Source organism: Euleptes europaea, chromosome 1, assembly GCF_029931775.1.
Source record: "Euleptes europaea isolate rEulEur1 chromosome 1, rEulEur1.hap1, whole genome shotgun sequence".
Lineage (NCBI taxonomy): Eukaryota > Metazoa > Chordata > Lepidosauria > Squamata > Sphaerodactylidae > Euleptes > Euleptes europaea.
The window spans coordinates 82,672,149-82,699,062 of record NC_079312.1 but is presented as its reverse complement, the minus strand read 5'-3'; the positions used below and the strand labels follow the sequence as shown (position 1 = coordinate 82,699,062).

The 26,914-nt window shown below is 40.9% G+C and overlaps 1 protein-coding gene across 3 annotated transcripts in view; it reads left to right on the top strand.

Moving 5' to 3' along the window:
* The window catches only part of SGCD (sarcoglycan delta), a 433,509-nt gene that overhangs the window by 208,833 nt on the left and 197,762 nt on the right, over window positions 1-26,914 (top strand). For 2 of the 3 annotated variants that reach the window (XM_056859944.1, XM_056859945.1), the window contains one exon: window positions 10,784-10,969. In XM_056859944.1, coding sequence (XP_056715922.1) covers window positions 10,784-10,969 — 186 coding nt within the window. Of the gene's footprint in view, window positions 1-10,774; window positions 10,970-26,914 lie in introns of those variants that run through there. The other variant, XM_056859939.1, reaches the window with a different exon arrangement.

The following is a 26,914-nucleotide window of genomic DNA, read 5'->3' as shown; positions in this document are numbered from 1 at the left end:
TGACAGCAAATTAAGGGGTTTTGGGATAATGATCTCAGCTACTGACACTTCTGTATTAGCATTATGTACCACTTGATTGTAAAATTCTAATCTCTACGCTGAGTTCTCTAGAAGGAATCACAGTTAAATTATCATTCCTTTGTTTTTATAAAGCAAATATTAGTACATTTCAATCAGTTAAGCTTGGAGTGAAGAAGAGGGAGTTGTGTGTGTGTTCATGAAATCCTAGAGAAGGACATTAAAATTGTGTTCTCAGCTTTCCAACACAGAACACTGATGCCGACATAACAGAGGAGTCTTTTTAGTAGGCAGGAGATGCAGAAACCCCATTCTGATCCCAGCCTTTCCCTTCTCCAGAGTTAATCCCTGTTCTGCAGTTATGGGATCCATCTGCAGTGGAATCTCAAGATTAAGGGCAATCATGTTTCTCTCCCTTAATGAGAGTTCCTGACTGAAGCCTGAATGTGAAACTTTTTAGAAGTAGGAGTGGAGGTAGGTGGGTACAGTCTAGGCAAGAGAAATTGGATGCATTCCAGTGGGTTAGTTTCAGTCTCTCAGAGACAGTTACAAAGATAGGCCCTTTTGTTGTGTCTGTACCACCACATAGAGCCAGTGCATATGGAACATATGCTTGTCCTTGTGCATAGATGTGACAGGAAGAAGCATCTGGTGCCGGATCTGTGGCATATGTGTCTGCATTCTATCTAGAGCTCCAAATAGGCACACATTTGAGGTTTACCATACATGTAAATATCTGTATGTTTGTATAAAAAGGATAAGCAAGTCTTCCTGTCTCAAATTGTAACTGGATTGCCAATTGCATGCATTGGTAATGAATGTTAAAGAAAAGACTTGCTTTCAGTTCAGGGTTGCAAATACCTCACCACAGAAAATGAGGTTCTGCACATGTGCAGAATATGTTGTCAGTTTAAGCACATTTTCAGCCTGAGTCATGGGTATTAATTGTAGCTGTGTCAAATAGTTTCACACTGAAGGGATATACTTTTTAATAAATCACTAAAAACAACAACATTTAAAGAAATAAAAGTTGGGAGGGGGGACCAGAGGAAAAAAAATAAAGCTTTCAAATAAGCCAAGTGGTGTTTGGTTAAGAAGCTTCCCAAAACTTGGTCACACTCTCTTAGGGATCGTACTGCTTCTCCTCCCACTCCCCACCTCCCCAGGACTCTGGATCATAGCTGGACTTAAAAATTGCCTTGGGTTGTTTGCGTAATTCATTTGGAGCTGCAGTTGCTGTCCACAACTTGGACTAAAAATAGATTTAAACCAGCAGTACATTCTGCATTACAGCAGTGTTTAGTTTCACATTGCAAGCTAATGTCAAACTGTTTAGGTGGAATGAAGTTCATCCTTTCATATATGGGAGTTTAACTAGGATTGTATTCCCATATCATTGGTTATTACACTATTGTTCTGCTAAAGCAGAACACAACTGGAATGTCTTGTCCACATAGGAAAATCCAATTGTGAGTTGCTATTTTTCAACAATAGCGTAATATCCAGCAATGTGTGGAGGCAGCCTAGGTATGTTCATATGTCAAATCAAGTAGTTACAAATTTCATCAGCATCACAAATAAACATGTTTCAGGAAACATCTGCACTCAAGAATGTCTCTCCTTATCAACAGACGTGTTCATTCATGGACTGTGTGGACCCTCCTAGCTTGCTATACTGGGAAGTACTGGAATTCGGCGTCTTATGGCCAAACTAGACACGATTTCATCCTTGTGGCCTCCACAAGGATACTGTCGCCATTTTTAAATCATCTAAAAATGCTGCAAGGGCCTGAGGGCGCTCTTCTTCTCCCATGCCTTATCAAGTCCCCTGTCCTGCAGCTACAGCATTTGAAAAGGCACAGGGATGTGATCAAGAGCATGTGTGGTATTTTAAAATGACTTTAAAATGGCTGTAGCGTCCTTGTGGTGGCCACGAGGATGCTGTCCAGGGTTGCCAACCTCCAGGTACTAGCTGGAGATCTTTTGCTATTACAACTGATCTCCAGCCGATGGAGATAAGTTACCCTGGAGAAAATGGCCACTTTGGCTATACGACACTATGGCATTGAAGTCCCTCCCCTCCCCTCCCCAAACCCCGCCCTCCTCAGGCTCCATCCCAAAAACCTCCAGCTGGTGGCAAAGAGAGACCTGACAACCCTAATGCTATCACATCTAGTTTGGACCTAAGAAACAGTAGTTTCACTTTACAATTCAAAATAAGTTTGGTGTTGCTAGCAGCTAGTTGACTACAAAATTTCTTCCTATTGTGCCTTTGTTATTACCATTGAGTTAGCTGTACCGTTTGTCCTCTTCATTGTATTTAACATACAGTACAAGATTTTTTTTTTGGGGGGGGGCTGTTCGTGTCTCCTACTTAATTCTGGAATTCTTTATCCTTTAATTCTGGAATTCTTTATCCTTTAATTCTGGAATTCTTTATTCTGGAATTTTATCCTTTAGTGAAAAATTTGACTTCCAGAATTTAGCAGCAGATTTGTTGCTCTTTCTGAGGGAAATTAGGACTGTAGTGATTGGCAAGGAATTGATACATTGCGGAGTTTGTTTTAAAGCAAGGCTTTGTGGCTACTACAAGATGTTTTAGTTCTTCTTATTAAAGATGTTTTAAGTCATTATTCATTCCGTTAAATCTTTCTCTGTGGGCCTAGAAATAATATTAGGACCGAAATCATTTTAATCTCATGAAACAGGAAATCAAGCAGATGCTCTTTCCGTGAAAGTAAAAACTGATAAAAACAAGAGAGCTGAAAGACAAAATACTTTTGAAATAACTAATGGGAAATGGTCTGTTTCATGGAAACTGATATTTCTCATTTCTGATACCTTCAAATGTGTTGAACTTGTGTCAGCTAGGACAGTCTCATACAAAAGCAGCTTCAGGTGGAGCAGAGAGTTGAGGCTAATACTTGGCAGTAGGGTGCTTGTGCAAATTTGAAAATCTCAGCAAAGACAAAAATCACATTGATTTGACAAGGTCTTGTTGAGTACAGAAATAAGGGGTATGTTGTACTTCGTCTCTAGTCAGATGTAAAGCTGCTTTAAATGTGGTTCATCCATCACCTTTATGACCTGGTGAGAACACGCCGAGGTATCTGGCTAAGAAGAAGAGTTGGATTTATATATGCCAACTTTCTCTACCTCTTCAGGGAGACTCAAACCTTCCCTTCTCTTCCCCTCCCCTCCCCCTGTGAGGCAAGTGGGGCTGAGCGAGTTCTTAATAGCACTGTAACTTGCCCTAGGCCACCCAGCTAGCTTTGTGTGTAGCAGTGGGGAAACAAATCCAGTTCACCAGATTAGCAGTGAAAGTACTTTCATGGATATGGTATATGTAAACAACATGATTGTTCAGCTTGTGCCATTTCATTGTGTATGTACATATTGGGAAGCCATAGTCAATTTTAGCTTATGTGGCAATAACACGATTGCTCATGTCTTCACTATATAGAATTGCATTTGCATGGAAGCATTCCTAACTTTCATGTCAGTAAGCATCAAACAGTGCAATTCTCTTTCTGGGAGTAAGCCCTATTGAATAGACCTGAGTAGATTGCCGAGTATACCTATTTAAGATTACTTTCTCAGTTTTATCAACTAATTTAAGAGGATTTAGCAGCAGTCGCTCCCAACAGAGATTATATTCTACTGTAGTAAATACTGGTGTTTATACTTAAGAGGGCTGGTCCAAAACTAGGGTTGCCAGGTCCCCCCTGGCCATCAGTGGGGGATGGGGGGTAAGGTTGCCAGATCCAGGTTGGGGAAACTCCTGGAGATTTGTGGATGGAGCGTTGGGAGGACAGGCACCTCAGCAGAGAACTCTGCACCTCAGCAGAGAATTCACCCTCCAAAGCATCCGTTTTCTCTAGGGGAACTGATCTCGGCAGTCTGGAAATGAGCTGTAATTCCATGGGATCCCCAGGCCCTGCCTGAAGGCTGGCATCCCTATCCAAAACATATTTTAAAAATAAAGCAAAAGTCCAGTATCACCTTAAAGACTAACAAAATGTATTTCAATATGAGATTTCTTGCGTCACAGCTCACTTCCTAAGATACAAGCTGCGAGCTGTGACTCATGGAAGCTCATATTGTAATGAGTGTTGTCACTTTGAAGTACCACTGGACTTCTGTTGTATTTTGCTATTGCAGACTAAATGTGGCTACCTCTTACTGCATGATGCAGGGAATGTGGCCCAGAATCCCTTAGGCACTATTTGCCTTGTGACAGAGTAGGATATTCTGAGACATGCCACAAAGATTGTAGGTCGGTTCATTAATATCTCTAAAAATATTGCCGGCCCTAACAATAGCATGGATTGCTTGTACGGTTGGGATGGCTCTGAAACTCTTCAGGCCCTGGAAGTCAATAAATGAGGTTAAAAGGGTTTAAATCTGGTGAAAGTTAGAGAATGCTATCTGCATGTTTAACCTCTGAAAAGAGAGGACTCTTTCTCTGAACATTTCCTGTCATATCTTTTACTGCTTTTTGTTCCGGCTTTCACCCTTCACCCACCAACATCTCATCAAATCATCACTTAGTGCTGTTTGTTGCTAATAATAAATGCTGGACTTTTATGTGCATATCAGAGTTATGATTATATTTATATTTATTTATTATACGTATATTTCTAGGGAAAGGGAGAAAACCCTCTCAGGATAAAGGTTTACACATACTTTAAAGATAACATAGGCTTTGGTTGATTTGCTTTCTTCTCAGTTACTGAAATGTGAATAAAATAGAAAGGATGTAATGCCTGACACCCCCCTTCCATTTTAAAAGAGCAGCCTTGCCATCATTCTTTTTTTTTTTTTTTTTTTGGTCTAACAATGCTTTTTAGGCTTTTTGTATGTATAGCACCTCTCAATGAAATAACCATCATTATTTGTTCCCTCTTGGAGAATTGGAGGCTAGATGCATGAGGCAAATTGTGCATAGGATCAAGCTCAGACTGTGTTCTTACAGACTTTAATCATGCCACTTAAATCGGTTTTTCTGGGCTCTTGCAGTTTTTTTCGCTAGTGTTTACAGCAGAGCAGTTTTGTTTTCATTGTCTGCACTGATCTGATATAACTCTTTTTGTGTGTGTTGCAGATTCTTTGCCTAAGTTGGGCAAGGCATTTTCTTCTGTACTCTGTATTAAAGAAGGAGAGGTGGAAGGGGGCCAGGGAAATATTATCTGGGGAGTGCACAGATATTATCTGGGGAGTTGCCTGGAACTAAAGCTGTATGAACTGATTCATTAGCTGTCATTCTCTATTTGCATGGAAAAGCAATGGTGTAGTTTCTAAGAAATGTTATTGTGTACTGTCTCCATGAACCAGTGGTTGTTGTCAGGGCAGAATTCCAGGGCTCACTGGCTCAGCAGAGAGGGGCCTGAAAGCAGACTGTAACTTCATATTTGAAATATGCATTACCATGTAAAGGAAATGCCATAAAATCATTAATCCCATATTCTATAATTACCTAACCACACCCTTACAAGAAATTGCAATTATGTTCTGATAACAGGGTAAATGTTACAGATATCTCCAATGAAATGGGTTAGATACATTTTAAAAACTTAAGTAATTCAGATGTGCTAGTAGATAGGGGTGTGCATATTGATAAACCCAAACTGAAAAAATACCGGAAAAAAGCCATTTCGGTTAATTTCTGGTTCGGGTTTACTGAATGGCAAAGCCTGGGGAGAAAGGCAAAGCTGAATTTGCCTTTTTCAACTTTCTGTAACTCCTGGGGGGCATTTTTGCAGGTAGAGCCCCCAAATTTGCAGCGGAGCTGCAAGGGACTATCCTTGCAAGAACCTCCAAGTTTGGTGAAGATGGGGTCAGGGGGTCCAATTTTATGGGGTCCGGAAGGGGTTGCCCCCAACCTCCTCCATAGAAAATAGTGAAGTGGCTGACTGTATTCAGATTCTTTAGAGGGAACTTCACTATGTATCTCAATGGAGGAGCCGGGCTTTAAAGAGATACATTGTATCTCTATGGAGGAGCCAGTTGCGGCTCACAAAATAAAACAAGATAAAATCATAAAACATAAAATTGATCCATGAAAAACCCATAGCACAAAATTGCATAAAAACTCAGAGCATACAAACTCAAAAAATGCCTGACAGTTATTATAGATAGAGATGGGTTATGTAGGATTACTTTCAATAGGAGCAAACACAGAAACAAGACTCTGTTCAGCTCCAGTAGTCCGGTCAATGGGGCTCTAAAATATTTCCGTAGATGCTGGTTAGAGTTCTGCTTACTCTGCTTATGAATATAGTCTGAAGAAAAGTTCAAAAATCTCAGATTTGCCCTAGGTAATGTGAATTAGGCATTCATCCCATTTCTTGTGTAGGCTGACAAGTGCCCTGTAGTTTCAAAAGGTTATCCCTTTTTCCAGAAATCACAGTCCCATAAAAATTAATGGATGCCCTTATTTCTACACTTCACACCTCCAGAGAACAGAATGGATGTCATTTGTTTTAGATGTCACAGCTCTAATGTACCCTTTATTTTGAGATTTTGCTCTGATAACTCTGTTCCACTCTCACTGCTGCAGTGGAATGAATTCAACATTTCCTGACATTCAGCACTTGCCATCAGCTCAGTCAACCATATCGGCTCGCACTTAACAGGTAGCATAGCAGTGAAATGCATGAGCTGTGATCTGGTTCAGACATCAGGTACGAGCCCACTTGGGGATCCCTGTTGTAATTTTGTCGAGCTTATTGCTGCTGTGCCATTGATGAGCTTGCGGAATAGCGCTTGACAAAACTGAACAAACGGCAACATAGATCCCCCACCCCAAGCTTCTCTTCTGTACATTGACAAAAATCTCTGCAATTATGCTGCAATGTTTTTTTCCCCTGTAAACAGCCCCACCCCAGTAATGTGTTGCTTGACTGGATATGTATCATTTAGGTTATACTTTTATTGACATTCCTCCCAAATAAGAACTTGTTTCTGCTACTTGTAGTGGAATCAGATCAGTGGAAGATATTTTTCAGTGCTTTTGGACTGCATATCTACCACTAGAGTGGTTAATTAATTTAAACAGATCATCATGCAGGAGTTTCAGACAGCCTAACTTTGTTCCTACAGATCTGCTCCCATGAGTGAGTGTAGGTGAGGGAATTGCTATAAACGGATCAGATCAGCCTGTAGGTCAGTCACTAAATACTATTTAGTAGAAATAAGATCCTCTTAAGCAGGCAGCTCTGAATTAATGTACAATCAAATCAGCTACAATATGCAAATGACTATAAGGTATCGTTCTCTTCTCCTTCCTGGAGTCTGAGAGCTTAACTGCAGCACATACACGTACGTTTTATAATACTTTTGTTATAATTTCTGTCCACAAAGAATCCTGAGAATTATTAGTTTAATTTTTTTAAACCCTATGTCTGTCTCCACGTACTATGGTTCCCAGGGCTCCTCGGACAGTGAGAGTAACATTAAACCAGTGGAAGTATGTAGTGTAGAAGCAATTCCAATATAGCTGATTTTGCCCACTATTACACAATTCCCTATCTTTATTAAAGACCAAGTGTCAGAACCACTTTACATACAGCTGCAAACTGGGGTCAGTGGGGAAACATGCACAGCATATACCAGATCATGGTGTTATATGTTCAGATCAATTTCTGTGGGCATACTCTATATATTAAAGGCTACTCTCCACTTGCTAGTTATTTACTATGCAATAATCTGCCCTGCATTGACTGAAAAGTGAGCAGTATGTTTGTCCTTAGACCAACATAATTTTCCTGCATTATATTATCACGGTGAATCTCACTGATTATATTATTGAAATGGTGGGTTATCTGCTACATGGTGCCTTAGTATTTATGTATACAATTTGTGTGTGTGTGGGGGGGAATCATGGCTTGGGTTGTTTTTTCTTATTTCCACTTGCGCTCCTCTTTGTCCATTGTGGAGCAAGTTAGCAGTGTTCACTTCAAAACTTTTTTTTTAATATCAGGTGTTTTTTAATTTTATTTTTAAGGGCATGATTTTTAGCATGCCAATATTTTGGGAACTTTGATACTATTTTTGTAACTTTTTTTTTCAGGCACAGTTTTCAGTTCTGGAATTTTGGTGCCCAAAATTCATGTCCTTAATTTTAAAAAAGACCTGAAATTAAAAATAATAATTTTGGGATCATTTCTCTCCACATTCTGCAGAATCGCACCCTGGTAAACAGTAGTTTGGTGGCATCCCGGTCCTGTGCATTTTAAAGGGCCATCATTTTCTGCAGGAAGACCTCTCTGCCAAACTCTGGAGGCCCTATAAAATTTAAAGAGTGTCTTCAAACAGCTGGAAGGTGCTGTAAATAATGAGCAATATACCTGGTCTCTGGAGCCTGGGTCTACTATCCATTGTTTTCCCTGGGCAGTAGACCTGCCATACAAGGTCTACCTAACATTAAAAATAATCTCTCTTTAAACTTTTAAAAAGACACTATTTTCATTGCAGCTGTGGACATTCAAAATGATGATATTTTTAAAATTTAAAGGGACATTTTTTCATTGGGTGGTAGACCAGGCCTCCAGACTTTTAAGGTAATATTTTCAATCGTACCTGACCCCTGGACTCTGAAGACCAGGGTTACTGCCCATTATTTAGAATGCCACTCAGCTTTCTGGTGGTGCATTGGCCTTTTAAATTTTAAAGGCCTATTATTTTCTTATAGGAGGATACACAATCTTCCCATAGAAAATAATGGCTCTTTGGCTCACCACCAAAGAGCTGTTTGGCAGAGGCACTTCCTCTTTCTCCCTCTCCACTTGTGCAGCTCCTGAAACACCTCCAAAATTCTGGGAGATAAATTATCATTACTACTAGAATTTTGGGAGTGTTTAATTGTTTCAGATATTCCCGATATGAACTGAAACAGCCAATTTTGGATTTAATTTCAGCTTGGCTGTATCTGAAATCACTCATCTGTAGCAGGTCTTACATTGTAGAACATAAGCTCTAGGCACCTTTAAGCTCCCTGAAAAAGGATGGTCTTTAGGGTTGCCAGCTCCAAGTTGGGAAATACCTGGAGATTTTTTGGGGTTGGACCTGAGGAGGGCGGAGTTTGGGGAGGGGAGGGAATTCAATGCCATAGAGTCCAATTGCCAAAGCAACCATTTTCTCCAGGGGAACTGATCTGTATTGGCTGGAGATCAGTTGTAATAGCAGGAGATCTCCAGCTAGTACCTGGAGGTTGGCGACCCAAATGGCCTTGTACGAGCAGGCCCCATGCCTAATGCCAGGGGTGCCAACCTCCAGCAGGTAGCTGGAGATCTCCCACTATTACAACTGATCTCCAGGCGACAGAGATCAGTTTGCCTGGAGAAAATGGCCGCTTTGGAAGGTGGACTCTATGGCATTTTACCCTTCTGAGGTCCCTCCCTTCCCCAAACCCCACCCTCGTCAGGCTTCACCCCCAAAATCTCCAGTTATTTCCCAACCTGGAGATGGTAACCTTGTCCATTGTGAAGGAATTAATCCACAGTGATAAAGAAGACCACGGGAAAAGAAGGGATAGTATTCAAGCCTGTGGGTGAAGCTGCCCTTTGATGTATGAAATGTATAGCACGTTAATACCAATGCTGTCCCAACAGAGGAGGATCTGCTGCACTGACAAACTGGCACCTTAGGTTCTCGTAGGTTATCCGGGCTGTGTAACCGTGGTCTTGGTATTTTCTTTCCTGACGTTTCGCCAGCAGCTGTGGCCGGCATCTTCAGAGGAGTAACACTGAAGGACAGTGTCTCTCAGTGTCAAGTGTGTAGGAAGAGTAATATATAGTCAGAAAGGGGTTGGGATTCAGCTCAAACCCAACCCCTTTCTGACTATATATTACTCTTCCTACACACTTGACACTGAGAGACACTGTCCTTCAGTGTTACTCCTCTGAAGATGCCGGCCACAGCTGCTGGCGAAACGTCAGGAAAGAAAATACCAAGACCACGGTCACACAGCCCGGATAACCTACGAGAACCAATGAACTCTGACCGTGAAAGCCTTCGACAATATTTTGGCACCTTAGGGTTCAAACAGTGTTTGGACTCCTGGCCACTCTATGCTACGTTATGTTTCATGGAGCAAAGATCATGAGGTCTTTTTTTTTTTTTTTTAACTTCTGTGCATCTGTTCTGCAACAGCACCAATACTCTGAGATAAATATAGGTTTGCTTTGCTAAATAAGGATGTTTTTTAAGAACAGCAAGGTACCTGCATCTCTTGGCAGTTATTTTATTGTGTGTGAGCAACTAGAGTAACATTGTATATTAAGCTTGCTTCAGGGAAAGAATCCCAAGTGCTACCCTTCTGTGCCCTTTCTTTGGCAGCACCTAAGAATAATTTTATTTGAGATGATTTTTTTTTGTGAATTAAAGCCTCAGAGAAGTAATATTGCATCTTCAAAACGAAGTGCTGAACTCAACATCTTTTACAAAATGCATGCAAAATTTTCCCCTTTGGATTTTGAGGGCCCTAGAGTGCCTGCCTTGCAAAAACCTGGAGCTGCTAAGAGAACCATTTGAGACCAGCCTTCATGGGAACTTCGTGTGTGTGTGTGTGTGTCTTTGAAAATGTATATAATAGACTTCCATTATGATTCATTGCTATATAAAATAATCAGAGGAGCAATGCAGCAGCAAACCACAGGATACAGCTTTGTACAGCAGGTATTTTTTAAAATGCTCCACAACAAGAGCATGGCCTTCCATTTGTTTGGGTTTATCCTGCAGCTTAATGTATTCCTTTATGTTCCAGATGTCTCAGGAACAGTACGCACACAGGAGCACCATGCAGAGCTCAGAAGGACCACATGTGTACAAAGTGGGGATTTATGGCTGGCGGAAGAGGTGCCTCTATTTCTTTGTGCTACTCCTAATGATTTTAATTCTGGTGAACCTTGCCATGACCATCTGGATTCTCAAAGTTATGAACTTCACAATTGTAAGTATAGAATACCAAGGCTACCTACATTTTGGCTGGGGTAAGAGACAGCAGTGGGCATTTGTTCAGGCTTTATTGTAAATATATGCAGCACTCAAGTGTGCAACATGGTAAGCCCATCATGTATCTATGGAATCCTCTTTGATATCATTCAAAGTAACTTAATGAAAAATAGGGGAAAGTGTTGTTTTCTTTTATTATATGGATGTTTGCTCCTTGCTTCTTTCATCACTCAAAAATCCCAATAACTGGAACAATGAAAGACTGTGAGTGCAGTCCTAAGCAGAGTAATAGTTTTCGGAGCCCACTTATGACAGTTGTGTTAGAATCATGTAACTCTGCTTAGGATGGTGGTGTAACTTTTATTGTGTCATAACTGGAATTTAGATTTTCTTGGTCCGTATGGGGAAAAATCATCTCCGTTGTAATGGGAGCTAAAATCTGCCTAACACATAGAATAAGGTTAGTGTAAAAAAACGCACAAAAACAACAGTGTCCTGTAAGTATTTTTGCAACTCAAAATCTAATCTGAAAGACAGAAGAAACAAGGTTACTTGTTTAAATGAGGAAGTATACTCTCTGAATCTAATAGAAGAGAATGTATTGGACAGAGGCAGTATTATTCCCTTTATGCCTTAAATCAGTTTGTTTTTAAAATCTACTCTACATGCCTTTCCGCTTTGCATAAAACAGTAGTCAGATCATATTGTGAAACTTCTTCGGGACCAAAAACTGCTAGGAAATATGAACCTATAATAAATGTGTCAAAGCAGCTGCTATTGGATGGTTTATGGGCAGGATTTTTGTTTTTAAATCTTGTAAAAAATCTTATGAACAGCTGTATTATATTATTTCCTTTCCTTCTGCTGAAAGCCAGATCCAACCCAGCAATTTCATTGTGCAAGCCTTCTTAGAAGATTGTTTAAATAATGAATTCTATTTCATCCTTGCCTAAGAGATAAAACCACTGTAAACTACTGTAACATAGAATAAACATCTAGACTGAGTGATCAATGTTGGGCAATGAAATAAACATACAATGTTAGAACCTACTTGTTCTCTGTAATAATATGATTGTCATAAGAAGTTGCATTTTTCCTAGTAATCACTCTTCGGTGTTTAGCGGTTAAAGAAAAATATATTTTTCTTTCTTTCAACCCAATAAGTATGTAAATTGTATATTTGGGTCACTACCCAAAGGTTTGTTCCAGTACCGTGTGACATTCTCCCTCCCCGAACCCATGGCAATCCCATACATACTATGGTCTAAATACTACAAACTTGTGCAACAGCCCCTTTGGCTTCACCATGGCTGTGATGTTGGGATCTCCAAGAGTGAAACACCATGTTCTTGGCTACAAGCTACTTTGACTGCTTGGATGAGTTGAAAAGTTCACCAGCTACTGTTCTATGGTCTATGGCTGCTATGGGTCATGCAAGGCTAGGGTTGCCAGGTCCCTCTTCGCAACTGGCAGGTGGTTTTGGGGTAGACCCTGAAAAGGGCGGGGTTTGGGGAGGGGAGGGACTTAAATGCCATAACGTCCAATTGCAAAAGCGGCCATTTTCTCCAGATGAACTGCTCTCTATTGGCTGGAGATCAGTTGTAATAGCAGGAGATCTCCAGCTAGTACCTGGAGGTTGGCAACCCTATGCAAGGCTCAGAGGTGCTCCAAAACTCAGCTAATTACATTGGACAAGAAGACATGAGCACAGAGTTCATAACAAAAATAAATATTTTAGAAATGTAGTATTAATTATTGTTGGGTTTTAAAAAGGTTTGCATTCTGACGTGATTTTTGGGAGAAGGCTTGATTTAGAAAAAGTTGAAGATTCTCTTTTTTCCTGAATAAAGAAGCATCATCTTCTTCAGGAAAGATAACTTGCAAAATTAAAATACTGTGAGCAAGCTTGTTGGGGTAACCCTCGGGAGGGACGAGGAATACTGAAATGGTTGCACTTGGGAGCATGCAGCACTTTCAGTATTGTTCACTTTTCCTGGAATAATTGTGTGTGGCTTTTAGCCTGGCAGAAAGTTTAAAATTGTGAAACAGCATAGAATTGTTGCATTTTTCCACCTTCTGTGGAGTTCAGTGCTGGGAAAAAGACATGGGGTAGGGAGAAGTTTGTGACTGTATCTGAGCCATATTATTAAATTAGAATCATTTGGTTCTTCTCATCATACATCATTCCACTTGTGAGTTTTTCATATAGGATAGCTTCTTATTTTCAAGACTTTCCCCATGACTGTGGAACCTACAAAATTATTTTGTTTTTAAAAAATGAGTACTTGCAGTTTATGTTTTTGTAAGCCTTGCTCCATTAGGCTTTATCAACCCACATATAGTTAAGAGGCTCAGTATCAAATCAGGAATAGTTGGCATCCTTAGGGATATGGGCAGATGCATGCCATACATATGAGTTTACAAGCACTGCTGAGGCACAGGCAATTTCTGTGGCTCAGAATCCCATTAAATGTGATAGAGCAGTGTAGGGACACATTACATTGGTCTAACACACCATTAGACACCAAAGTCCTAGTTTTCTTCTTACTAATGCAGTATTTTAACAGTGATAGAGTTTCTTAGCACCAGGAAAAAAATCTTAATTGCACTGTGTGTTCACTGTATGGCTCAGTAAAGCATATAGTGAACTGAAATTGTTTTTTAATGTTTCATGTTTAATACATGTCCTATTTATTTCAGTATGGAATGGGTACAAAACACACACACACTTATGTTCTTTATTTTTCAGTACCACTTTCTTGGGAGTAAAATAAATAGGATCTTATAATGAGGACTGAGGTTTTCCTACTAAAAAGTTATCATGAGACCTAAATTAATGCACTTACAGTATTGTCCTAACACTATCCTGGGAGTAAGTCCGTTGAACAGACGGGAGTAGGATTCTGGGTAGACCTGTGTGGTGGTTACAAGAGGAGGCTAAGTAGGATGAAGCTGTGAGGCAACTGTACTCTAGGTTTTTGTATTCATTTTGGTTCCGAATTTAAAGAAGGGAGTGCTTTTCATTGTCCTAAAGCCAGTGTCCCTAGTCTTTTTGATCCTGTGGGCACCTTTGGAATTCTGACACAGTGTGGTGGGCACAGCCACAAAACAACTGCCACAAACTGGCTGCCACATGAGGCGGAGCCAGCCACAAAATGGCTTCTATGGCTTACCTGCAGTCATGAAGTGAAGATCTTTATTCTGTGGTGGCAGCTGCTGACAAAGCAACGTTTTAAAAAATCTGCACGACCAATCTGAAGCCTTGTTGGGCAAATGTCCCACCTAGCCCCACCCACTTTCTAAAAACATTTGGAAGGCACCAGGAAAGGTGTTGGTGGGCATCATGGAGCTCATGGGCGCCATGTTGAGAATTCCTGTCCTATGGTTTCCAGACCATTGTTACCTTTTTAGGATTTTTTGGGGGGTAATGAAAATCTGGAATAATTTTTGCAATTCTCAACTATTTCCCCCATGAGAAAGCTGGAGCAGGAAGGGAGGGAGAGAGAGGAAGTTTGGCCCACCAAATAGCTGTTAGTCAGCATCTTCCGCCTAACCGGTTGTGCCAACTAACAGCTGACATACAGTTGAGAGGCCAAGTCTACTGTTATTGGAAATAATAGGGCCATTATTTCCTAGGTCCACTAGAGGCCATTTCTTCCCATAAGAAATAATGGACCCAGAGGCCTGGCCTCCCAGGTACCCAAGCGTCAGATGTTTGTTGGCTAACAGCTGGGGGAAGGGGGACTTTTCTGGCCGAAATCAGAAAATTGTGGATGGTTAGCTGGCTGCAAGGCTTTGCTAATTGGCAGGCCAGGTTCCTTTCTCTCTCTCCATACTCCTGTGCATCCCCCAAACCAAAACACTCCCAAAATTCTAGAAGATAATTTTTTGTTACTCCAAGAATTTCAGGAATGTTTTGGGTCATTTCACATGCCCCTGAGCTGACATGAAATAGCTGATTTTGGGTTTAATTTCGATTGGGGATATCCTATTGCACAGCCTTAGTATAAGACTTAAGTAAATAAATATTGAAATTAATCATTTAAGTCTTGCATGCTGTTTGCAAATAAATAAGCTATATTTGTAGTCCTGAGCAAGGGAGCAAGCCACATTGAACTCACTGGGAATTGCCTCTAAGTAAAAAGCATATAGGATTCATCTGTAACTTTTTGCATTATTGCACAAAATGCATATTTAAATAGTTTAAAAAGAGAATGCTGACTTGCAGTATTAAAATGCCAACTGGCATTGTCACCTTGCTTTATTTTATTGGTAAAAAGTAGCTTTTAAAAAGTTGATTAGGGAAAGCTATTTTTAATACAATAACTCCCTCTTCTGTGCGAGCTACCTGTCACAATTTAAATATGCAAAAAATGAGTTGAATAACAGTAGTAAAGATAGATGGAAGATTAAAAATTTCATCCAGGTCATATTCTGTAATTATTTAAAGTAATGGGGTTTGTTTTAATTATACTTCTCATTTAAAAGTCCTTCTGAATAAAATATGATCATGCAGGCAGTGCCCCCCCCCCCCATTAATGATTTCTCTTAGACCACTTTAAGTATAAAAAATTATTTCATTGTGCTGGCACGATCAATCAGGAAAAAATGGCTCCTGTCTTTTGGCTTAAAGTTTTTCCTCCCTTTTCATAACAGCTGGAATCAATTGGCTAAAATTAGCTCATGCTATGAACGATGTCATCACCATAATTGCTGAAGGGATCAAATGCCTTTGGCTCACTTTATGCCCCCTTTCCCCAGTAAATAGATGTCAAGAGAACAACTTTCGCAGTATATAATGCCATCTGAACCTCAGGTACTAACAGTGCATCCACAGTAGAGTTGCACCCTTCTAACCCCAGTTACTTTAACGTACTTAGGAGTGTGTAACTTTACTTATGATGGCCCTGTAAATGCTAGTCTCTTTTTTCTTTTTTTCCTCCCATAAATAGTGCTCTTCCAGTGTACTGACATCAAACCAGCCTGGAAATTAATTTCTTTTTCTCCCTTTTTTTGTTGTTGATGGTTTTCAAAAGAATAACTATCCGTGTATCCATTCAGTTGCACAACACACTTTATTTATCATCTTTATTTAAATATGTTCCTTACTGGAAACATGAGAACATCTACACTACAGTCAGTAGTTCTGTATTATTAGAATCACAGAATCATAGAGTTGGAAGGGACCACCAAGGACATCTAGTCAAACCCCCTGCACAATGCAGGAAATTCACAACTATCCCCCACACACCCCAGAGACCCCTGCTCCATGCCCAGAATATAACCAAAAATCCCTCGAGGATCCCTGGCTGATCTGGCCTGGAGGAAAACTGCATCCTGACTCCAAAGTGGTGATCGACATTATCCTGCCCTCCCTCTTATGATCTGCCTAAGTTCACAGAATCAGCATTGCTGACAGATGGCCATCTAGCTTCTGCTTAAAAGCCTCCAAAGAAGGAGAGCCTACCATCTCCTGAGGAAGCCTGTTCCACCAAGGACCACTCTGTCAGAACTTTCTTCCTAATGTTTAGCCAAAAACTTTTGATTTAATTTCAACCCATTGGGTCTGGTCTGACCTTCTGGAGCAACAGAAAACTTGGCACCATCCTCTATATGACATCCCTTCAGGTACTTGAAGATGGTTATCAGTATTAAAGACCTTTGGAGGTCTTTATGTAGAGGCTCGATGGCCACCTGTCGGGAGTGCTTTGATTGTGGGATCCTGCATGGCGAGGGAAGGGTTGGGGTCACTGGGGATGTGGGGGGAGGTCGTTGTTAATTTCCTGCATTGTGCAGGGGGTTGTACTAGATGACCCTGGTGGTCCCTTCCAACTCTATGATTCTGTGATTCTATATCACCTGTCAGTTGTGTCCTCTCCAGGCTAAACATACCAAGCTCCTTCAACCTTTCCTCCTTGGACTTAGTCTCCAGACCCCTAGCCATCTTAGTTGCACTCCTCTGGCAATGTTCCAGCTTGTCTACATCCTTCTTAAATAGTGTGTGATCAGGCCACAATACTTCTGTTGATACAGTCCAAAATTGCATTTGCTTTTTTTAGCTACCACATCACACTGCTGATTCATGTTCAATGTATGGTCTACTAAGATCCTACATCTTTTTCACACATACTACTGCCAAGACAAGTTTCCCCCATCCTACAATTATGTATTTGATTTTTCCTACGTCTATGCGGAACTTTACCTTTATTTCCATTGAAATTCATTTTATTAGTTTTAGCTGAGTTTTCCAGCCTGTCAAGATTGTCCTGTATCCTGGCTCTGTCTTCTACCATATTTACTACCCCTCACAATTTAGTATAATCTATAAAATTGATAAGAATCCTGTCTACTCCTTCAGAAGCTCTGTGGTGCAGAGTGGTAAGCTGCAGTACTGCAGTCCAAGCTCTGCTCACAACCTGAGTTCAATCCCAACAGAAGTTGGTTTCAGGTAGCTGGCTCAAGGTTGATTCAGCCTTCCATGCTTCCGAGGTTGGTAAAATGAGTACCCAGCTTAAAGGTAAAGGTCTCCTGTGCAAACACTGGGTCATTCCTTACCCATGGGGTGACGTCACATCCCGACGTTTACTAGGCAGACTTTGTTTACGGGGTGGTTTGCCAGTGCCTTCCCCAGTCATCTTCCCTTTACCCCCAGCAAGCTGGGTACTCATTTTACCGACCTCGGAAGGATGGAAGGCTGAGTCAACCTTGAGCCGGCTACCTGAAACCAACTTCCGTTGGGATCGAACTCAGGTCATGAGCAGAGCTTTTGACTGCAGTACTGCAGTTTATCACTCTGCGCTATGGGGCTTGCTGGGGGTAAAGTGTAGATGACTACGGAAGGCAAAGGCAAACCACCCCATAAACAAAAGTCTGCCTAGTAAATGTCAGGATGTGACGTCACCCATGGGTCAGGAATGACCTGGTGCTTGCACAGGGGACCTTTACCTTTTTACCTACTCCTTCATCCAAATTATGTAACCTGGAATTCACTTGATTCAATCTCTTAATCCTCTTGCTGTATCTCTTATGGAATTTCTGTTTGCACAACAACTCCTGATTATTTTACAGCCATTCCTGGGGGCGAGGGATAGATGACGGCCAGGTAGAGCTGTTGAAAAAAAAAATTCGGTATAGTTCGGATTCGGCCGAATTCAGCCCGTCTGGATGCGGGATATGCCGAAGTCCGAACTCCACCGCTTCGGGTCCGTGCAATTTGGCGCGAATTCAAAGTTCGGGGGAAAAAATTGGCCGAATAAAGCCATTAAAAACACAACTGTGCCTTTCCGCGGCTCCAGGGGGGCATTTTTGGGGTTAGAGGTCCCAAACTTTCAGTGGAGCTTCAAAGGACCCTTCTTGCAAGACCCCCCAAGTTTTGTAAAGATTGGGTCAGGGGGGGCTGAGTTATGGGCCCCCAAAGGGGTTCCCCCACCCTTAATGTGCATCTCTGAGCAGAGCTTGCCGCCCACGCACAAAGCTCCCAGCCCCGACAAACAGCTGAGAGCAAGGGCAGGGCAGGTGCTAAGAAGTTTGCAAAGCAACAGAACTGCAAAGCAACACTGCAAAGCAACACAACTGCAAAGCAACACCCACAACTGCAAAGCAACACCTTTGCAACCATGCAAAGCAACACCTGACACCTGGGAGTTTGCAAACCATGGAAAGGGACAGAGGCAGCCAGCTATGCATAATGAGCAGGAGGGGGGTGGAATTTCCCCTTTTGCATCGGATCCGGGACCAGGCAAATGCATTCTTTAAGTAACCATTTGAAAACCAGTTTTGAGCAAGCATCAAAATAGACCTAACCGATCTTATGAATGAGGGAAAACCTGAGGACACACAACTGAAGCCCCCCCTCAAACCAGGGAGAGAGAGACTCGAGGGGGCACACACACCCCAGGCAGAATAGGCGAAATCCCCCTTTGGCTTCCCTCCCCCACCCACAGAAACTGCTCCCTCCCCACACACACAGACTCTGCTTCCTCCACACACACACACACACAGGAGAAAAATTATAGATTAAAGCCCCCAAAGGGGTCTTACTGTGGCTGTCTTCTGTTCCATCAGGAGAGGCTGGGAGGACTGGGTAATCCAATATGATTCCATTTAAGCACGGATGGTTTTGCCGCTCTGGAGATGCATAGAGTATCGGGTGATCCATTCATCCCAATAGGGAAAAGGGAAAAGCTCATATCTCGGGACCCCCTGACCCAATGTTTACAAAACTTGGGGGGTCTCTTAAGAAGGCTCGTCTGAAGCTATGCTGAATGTTTGGGGGCTGCACCCCCAAAAATGCACCCCCTGCAGCCACGGAAAGAGAAAAGGGGGAGCCCATATTTCTGCCCCTACTGAACCCATCTTTACAAAACTTGGGGGGTTTCTTAAGAAGGCTCGTCTGAAGCTATGCTGAAAGTTTGGGGGCTGCACCCCCAAAAAAGCACCCCCTGCAGCCACGGAAATGGAAAAGGGGGGAGGGAAAAGGGGTGGAGCCCATATCTCGGGACCCCCTGACCCAATGTTTACAAAACTTGGGGGGTCTCTTAAGAAGGCTCGTCTGAAGCTCCGCTGAAAGATTGGAGTCTCTACCCCCAAAAATGTGCCCCCTGCAGCCATGGAAAGGAGCAAATGTGCACAAGCACCCCCCCATGAGGATCTCTCTCACTCTCTCTCTCTCCCTGGCCTGGCCGCGCAGCAGCTGATTCCTCCAGTACTCAATCCTGACTGATTGGCCAGAAGACCCAGCTTGGCCACCGATTGGCCGGGGAAGGAGAATGCTGCTTACTGACGGTTATGCTGCTTACTGATGCCCCGAATTTGCCGAATTTATTTGTGAACTCCCGAACTCGCTGAATTCGGCTCCCCCGGTTTCCCGCCATTTTTTAGTTCGGTTCGTACCGAACGAAAAACCGCCGAATCAGGGGAAATTCGGCTGTTTTTCAGTTTGGGCCGAACCGAATCGACAGCCCTACGGCCAGGTAAAGCATAGCCATGATGTTTCCTGAGAGGCTCCCCCACTGGGAAATTTTTAAAATGATTTTAAAAACAACAACTATGAAACCCCCCATTGGGTTTCATAGGGCTATGCCAGATATTTTGCTGGCATAGCTCCACCTCTGCATAGAGAGGTGTTCCCAGGCCCAAAGGGGTTTTGAGGCTGACTGATGTCAGCTCCGCCCTTGGGAATGCCTTGGGAACGCCCTCTGAATGCTAGTGTGACCCCTTACGCCAGGGCAGTGCTGCCAGGGAGGCAGCGGCAGCGCCCTAGGCTTGCACCGCTATGCTGTTCCTGGGTGCCGGTGTAAGTCACCCTGCTCTGGGGTCCATGCCACTTTGCACAGCGCAAGTGGCATGGCCGCTGACTTAGGGGTCATGCCTGCTCCTATGTGACTCCGCCCCCTTAGGATTGCATGGCAAGCCCTTTAATAAGTAATAGGTAGATCAAATGAAAAATTTCACATATACTTTTTTGCTACTTTTGGCTACTTTAATTTCAGCCCATGGCTTCTCTTGTCTGACATTTTGACCCTGGTAGGCAGATACTGATTATCATCATCCTCTCCTGTAGTCACCACATTTGTAATAACAGTGCCATTCTGCTTAGCTAAGTTTTCTTGTGGCCGTTACAGTAGACACACTAGTCCATCTCATAAAACTGTCTAGCCCTCAAAACCTCAGAATAATATATCACGTTTCTTATTTATTTAATCACATTAACATTAATATAGATGAGGCTCTGAATATTTGAACTGACACAAGGTGTCTATCCAGTAAAAAAATTTCTTTCACCTTTCCATGGAGCTCAGGGCTGCATACATGGTTATTGCTTTTTTATTTTATTCCCGTAGCAACCCTGTGAGGTGCATTAGATGGAGACTGGCCCAAGGTCACCTAGTGAACTTCGTGGCAGAGTGGAATTTAAACTCTAGTCTCCCATGTCCTGACCCTACGCACCACACCAGATGTTTTTGCATTTGTGCTTGTCTCTCTTACCCATTGAGCCTGTTTTTCCCTAATTCAGTTTTTTAAAGTGGTAATTGGCATGTTTGAACTGTACTATTCTTTTCCTGAGTAGTACATTATGCATGTTAGCCAGTTTTTCTACTGCTTCAGAAATTTGGGGAAGGGGAGTTCTCTTCCTGGGATATTCTTAAATGGATATGATTAGACACTTGGGAATCACTTAGTAGATGTGATGATGATACAATGATATTCCGTGGACATCTGATTTGGATAATTGATGACATCACTGAGGGCTAATTGGATTTTAATAAGTGGTGATACCCCTAAGGGCAACCAAGGATAATTAAGATTGTAAGGCAAAATACTTTCCAATTCAGTGCTGCTATCCCGTGGGTCTATAATTTTGTTTATTCCAAACAACCCCACCATCATAAAGCCAAAAGGTAAATGATGTTTGCTCACTGCTGAAAATACTCTTGTCTTTCTCTTCCCATTTTTCTGTCCCACTTGTAGTGGAATGAACAAAACGTACAGAAGGTAATAACTGCTCTCAGACTTCAGAGAGAATTATTAGTGAAGGGACTGGATCCAAAGCACGACAAGTGGGGCTCCTCTCACGTAAAGATAACTTTCCCAACTTCTGCTTCAAGCCACTGCATGTGAAATCCTATTCTTGGGAGTCAGAAAGCATTCAGAAACAATGTGAGAGTGAAGCAAGAGTCTGGGGTGGGGAGTGGGTTGGAATCATAATCGGCCCACTCTTCTACTGGCTAAAGTGCCTAGCACCAGATGGAAACAGCTTTCAGAAGAACTGATTGAATTGGTTGTTGTTTATTGTCAGGTTGAGTTCACATCACTGAGGAAGTTAGAAAGATTAAAAGGCAAATAGCCATTGACTGTCCTGCTTTGTTCCAAACAATGGAAAAGATCAATTTAAGAATTGGTGTAGGAGGCTTTTACCTTTTGGTTGCAAGGGTCAAGGGAAATCTCCTCAGAATCCTTTATGCCAAGAGGAAACAGCAATGCTTCTTTAAACTGCATCATTGGATGTTACTTCTCCCCTGGCTCCCAGTCTCCTTCTGCCCCGCCACCTGCCTTTCAGGAAGCCTTTGCCCTGCTGTTCTTCTTCATAGTTCCTTTTGTTTCTAGCATCTAATAGGAGCTGAGCTATGAATTTTCATAACAAGCAGCAGATTTACTTGGGAATGGAGAACTAAATCTGGACATTTCCCTGTCACAATAGGACCAGTGTTGTGAGGGTGCTTTTAAGAGTATTTTCAAAAAGTATGGAGGAATTACTGAAGTAAATCACTATGAGAAGTACATTGCCTGTATAACTTTCTCAAAAAGTCCATTTAGTTGCTTTTAATGTTAAGTAAAAAACAAAAGCCAAAACATTTGCTTCCAAAAGATCTCCCACAATGGATGAATCTTAATGTCAGAAGAGGAGTTTTAAAAAAGCATTTCCTCTTTTAAAGAACTGCCATCTCTCTCTCTCATATATATATGTGTGTGTGTGTGTGTGTGTGTGTGTGTGTGTGTGTGTGTTCAGTTGTTAATTGCTAGAAGAATGAATATGTTTAATTTATAATATTTATACACACTGCTGCATCACTTGCACATTTTTAAGTACACAGTTCACATAAAAAATATCTGGAATAGATCGTGACAGTTTTGAGATGTGAAATGTGTTGAAGCCTACATGAAAGGTGTTTTGAAAAATGCCTTCAGACTACCTTTTCTGGTTCCTTAACATTTTAAGGGGATAGGGAGGAGGTAACATTTCAAGAGAGAGAGAAAAGTCCTGTACCACAGAGGAAGTGCAAAAAATGTGCTTATCTTTTTTTGAATACTTAATTCGTTAATGTCTTCTGGCAGGTATTCTGTAGGGGCCCATTTTCATATCAGGGAATTACATTCATGTTTTATTTTAGTGTTCGTAAAAAGACATAAAAATCAATGTTATGGTTTGCACAATGTAGTAAGAAAGAAAGATTTGGAGAAATACCGTATTGGTCATTTAATGTCTGCTCCCACAAATCACTTCAAAGCCTCCTGCAAATTTGGAGGTATGCACTGTTTGCTCTGACTAGGGCTTGCATCCAATGGAGTGTTGCATGGACAGAAGGATTTCTGCCTTTAGATGGTGACTTTCCTCCAGGTACAGTCCAAAAGGCACCCCAATTTCTGCTCCTGAGGGATGGGAGAGTCCCAGGATCAATATTTCAAAGGGAATTTTGGGCCGCAGTGAGAGGGAAAGGCGAGAAAATTGTTATCTGGGGTTGAAATCCCCAGATATAATTTCTGGTGGATCCAAGCCTAGATTTTAGCTAAAAGCTACAACCTTTGGTTTAACTTCTTTTATTATATATAAACAACATTATTTTTATGTATAATACATTTTATTATATATAAACAACAACACTAAAAATGTTAAAAGGTACCAGTTTTCTTATGCCTTTAACAAGAACAGATTCATCAAACAAAAATACATTAATTACAGTGATGTAAAGCCTGCGCTCATAAAAGTTTGTAACAATTACAAAAAAGGGTAAGTCCATCTCCACCCACAATAATGTCTCCCTTGGAAGCTTATTATGATCAATCTGTCTGGAAGACTTGTAAGTATCTAACAGATCAAGATTTGATTGATGAGTCCGGGGAAATTAAACAACTATCAACTTTGACAAAAGAGAACAAGGATCTAAACTGGTTAACATACTTACAGCTGAGATCAAGATTGAAGGAAGATTGTTTCAAAACTGGTGCCCTAAGGGTACGAACAGAATTCAAAACCATAATAACTGAATATCAAGATCATCTGCTTGGAAGGATTTATAAGCTACGTTTAAAATATGATACAGAAATGGAACAAGTAAAGACTAACATGATTAAGTGGATGCAGAACTTCAGAGAAATTATTACAATGGGAAAAGTGGGAATTGCTATGTACCAAAGAATTAAAGTTTACAGCAAGTCAGAATATACAAGAAAATTGGTACAAGGTGTTTTACAGATGTCATTTTACTCCAAAAGTGCTAAAAAAGATGTACAATACAAATAATACAAATCAAGCGGTCTGCTGGAAATGTAACACATTATATGGATATTTTCATGTATGGTGGACCTGTCCAAAGTTGCAGTGGTATTGGAAGGATATGCATCACGAACTTCAAAAGATGCTCCAACAAAAATTTCCCCTAAATCCAAAAAATATGCTGTTAGGCATCATGTCATCAGAATTACCCTTGCAACTGAAAGATCTATTTAAATGTGCTACAACAGCCACTAGAAATGGAAGCAGGCTCTTCTTCCAGATATAGAAGAATGGAAAGAAAAGTTATTGTAATATTCAATTATAGCTAAAGTGACCAATATGGCAAATGGTGATAAGAATTATGAGCAATTTTATGTAAAATGGAAATTATTCTATCAATATATTGAGGTTTAATTATAATAAAAAATAAGTGCCTAGAAGCCAATTGACTATAGTGATTATAGTGTGAAATTTTATCTAATTTTATATTTGGAAAATTATTTTGATTTTGTAGCTATAAAGTATGTTTGATGATGTGATTAGTTTTAGGTTCTATTATTAGCAGTTAAAGTTTTCTTTTTCAAGCTGGGAAGCCATTTTGATTGTATAACTGCGTTGAATAAGCATGGCAATGTAATCTGTTTTTCACTTTTTGTCCCTTTCAATTGTATTGTTGAAACCCTCATTTCCCTCTTTTCCCCTTTGTATTACCCCTATATGGAAAAAATAAAGCTACTCATAAAAAACTCCACCTTCCCCAGGCTCCACCTTCTGCACAGCTTTGCATTGAGTGAGAGCCCATGATGACTGCTGCTTTCCATGTTAAGTGCTCTCTTTTCTCCGATTTGGATTGTTTATTATTGTTTCTCTTGGTCATACTGTTCAAAGAGAGTCTGTGTAATAAATAAAAATGCTTTATTGCAAAAGAATAACAGTCTATACTATGTGAGAATGGGTTGGAAGATGGGAGTTGGGATAAATAAGCCTTTGTTGTTCAGTTTGAAGATCCTGATGTCAAATTACATAAAAAGGTTAGGGAAATTGTTAAATTCCATGCAGTGTTGCCAATTTAGCATTGAGAGATTAATCCAGTTACATGCAAAAGAGAAGATGATGGGAAGAGAGAGAGATGAGTCTGTATTCCGATTCCATTTATGTTGGTGGGAATTAACTCCATTGAATTATGTGAATTTTTTTTTAATTATTTTTTTGCTGTCAAAGTCATACCTGCCGACATTCAGAGGTGGTTTGCCAGTGCCTGCTTCCACATCATGACCCTGGTATTCCTTGGAGGTCTCCCATCCAAATACTAGTCAGGGCTGACCCTGCTTAGCTTCTGAGATCTATCGAGATCAGGCTAGCCTGGACTATCCAGATCAGGACAGTGAAATCATAAAGTGTAAAAAAAAAAATGGTAATCTTGAGACATTTTGCAGACCTCATTCTTTACTGTTTTGCACAAGAATTATTCACATGAAAATGCATTTGATATTATCTGGAAGCATAATAGATAATATTATGTTTAAAATCGAACTGAAAATTCCTGACTGTTTCAAATTTATTTTCAGTTCAGGAATTCATAAGGGGAGTGGAGAGCAAGAAGGAAGTAACTTCAATATCAACTCAAAATAGCACAGTGAAAGGTCATATCTGTTTAAATAAGTGCCTGGCTAGGAACTCAGGCACCAAAGTATTAATTAAAAATAGCCTTCACTGATGCCATTTTATTCTCTTTTTTCCTAAAAAAAGAAAAGGAAAGAAATTTCTGTTTGTACCAGAAGTTTAAGAATTGAATTCTGTCAAGTATTGTGAAACCATGATTTACAGTCATAATATAAAAATCCAAAAAGCACAATAAACTGCATCAGTGGAGGTTCAGGCTACATTGGTGGTCTGTGAGCTCTGTTGTGATACCGTTAAGGACCTCATTTTAAATATGATCTTACATCATATTCAAACAGTATGGTTGCTGCTGTACATGGCTTCATTCCCTGGCATTCTGGTAATGTATAAAGTAATGACACTCACATGGGAAGGGAGGATCATATGGAATGTTGTTATATAAGCACCACACCTTCCTGAAGACTGATGATGCTGGGTATGGTTGGGACCCTGTCTTACCTGAACATTTCCTGTGATTTCACTACCCCATGATTCAGACTCTATCTATCTTGGGCACCCTTTAAATAAATTAATAGTGTCATGGGAGATTCTCTTCCATGGGCTAATCCTATGGCCATTTAAAGGCCATAGGATTAGCCTGAGTCGTCTTAACCCAAGATGGATTTTAATTTGTTAGCCATAACAAAAGTATTTATGAAGGGACCTTAGGTCATCTGCATGGTTATTTAAAAGCTGAATCCAGCCAGACTTTAGGAGCTGGCTCATTATTTTGTCGAAGGCTTTCACGGTCAGAGTTAATTGGTTCTTGTAGGTTATCCGGGCTGTGTGACCGTGGTCTTGGTATTTTCTTTCCTGATGTTTCGCCAGCAGCTGTGGCAGGCATCTTCAGAGGAGTAACACTGAAGGACAGTGTCTCCTTCAGTGTTACTCCTCTGAAGATGCCTGCCACAGCTGCTGGCGAAACGTCAGGAAAGAAAATACCAAGACCACGGTCACACAGTCCGGATAACCTACAAGAACCAGTGGCTCATTATTGTTGGTTTACAGTAATATAGTAAAGGTAATAGTATTCTGTAATGATCTGAATTAATTAAAAACTTTTTCTGTGGAAATGAAGTGCACCTTAGCACAAAACAAGCATCAACCTCTCTTATAATTACATATAACTGAGGCCTTTGCATCTGACACTATAAAACAAAACTCAAACAAGAATAATTTACTCTCATAGGTAGAACGGGTCATGTTGCTTCTATTAGTTTGGGGTTTTGTAAAAAAACTCACAATGTTTCCTGTTTTTTATTTTTTTAGATTTCAGATTTTTCTGCA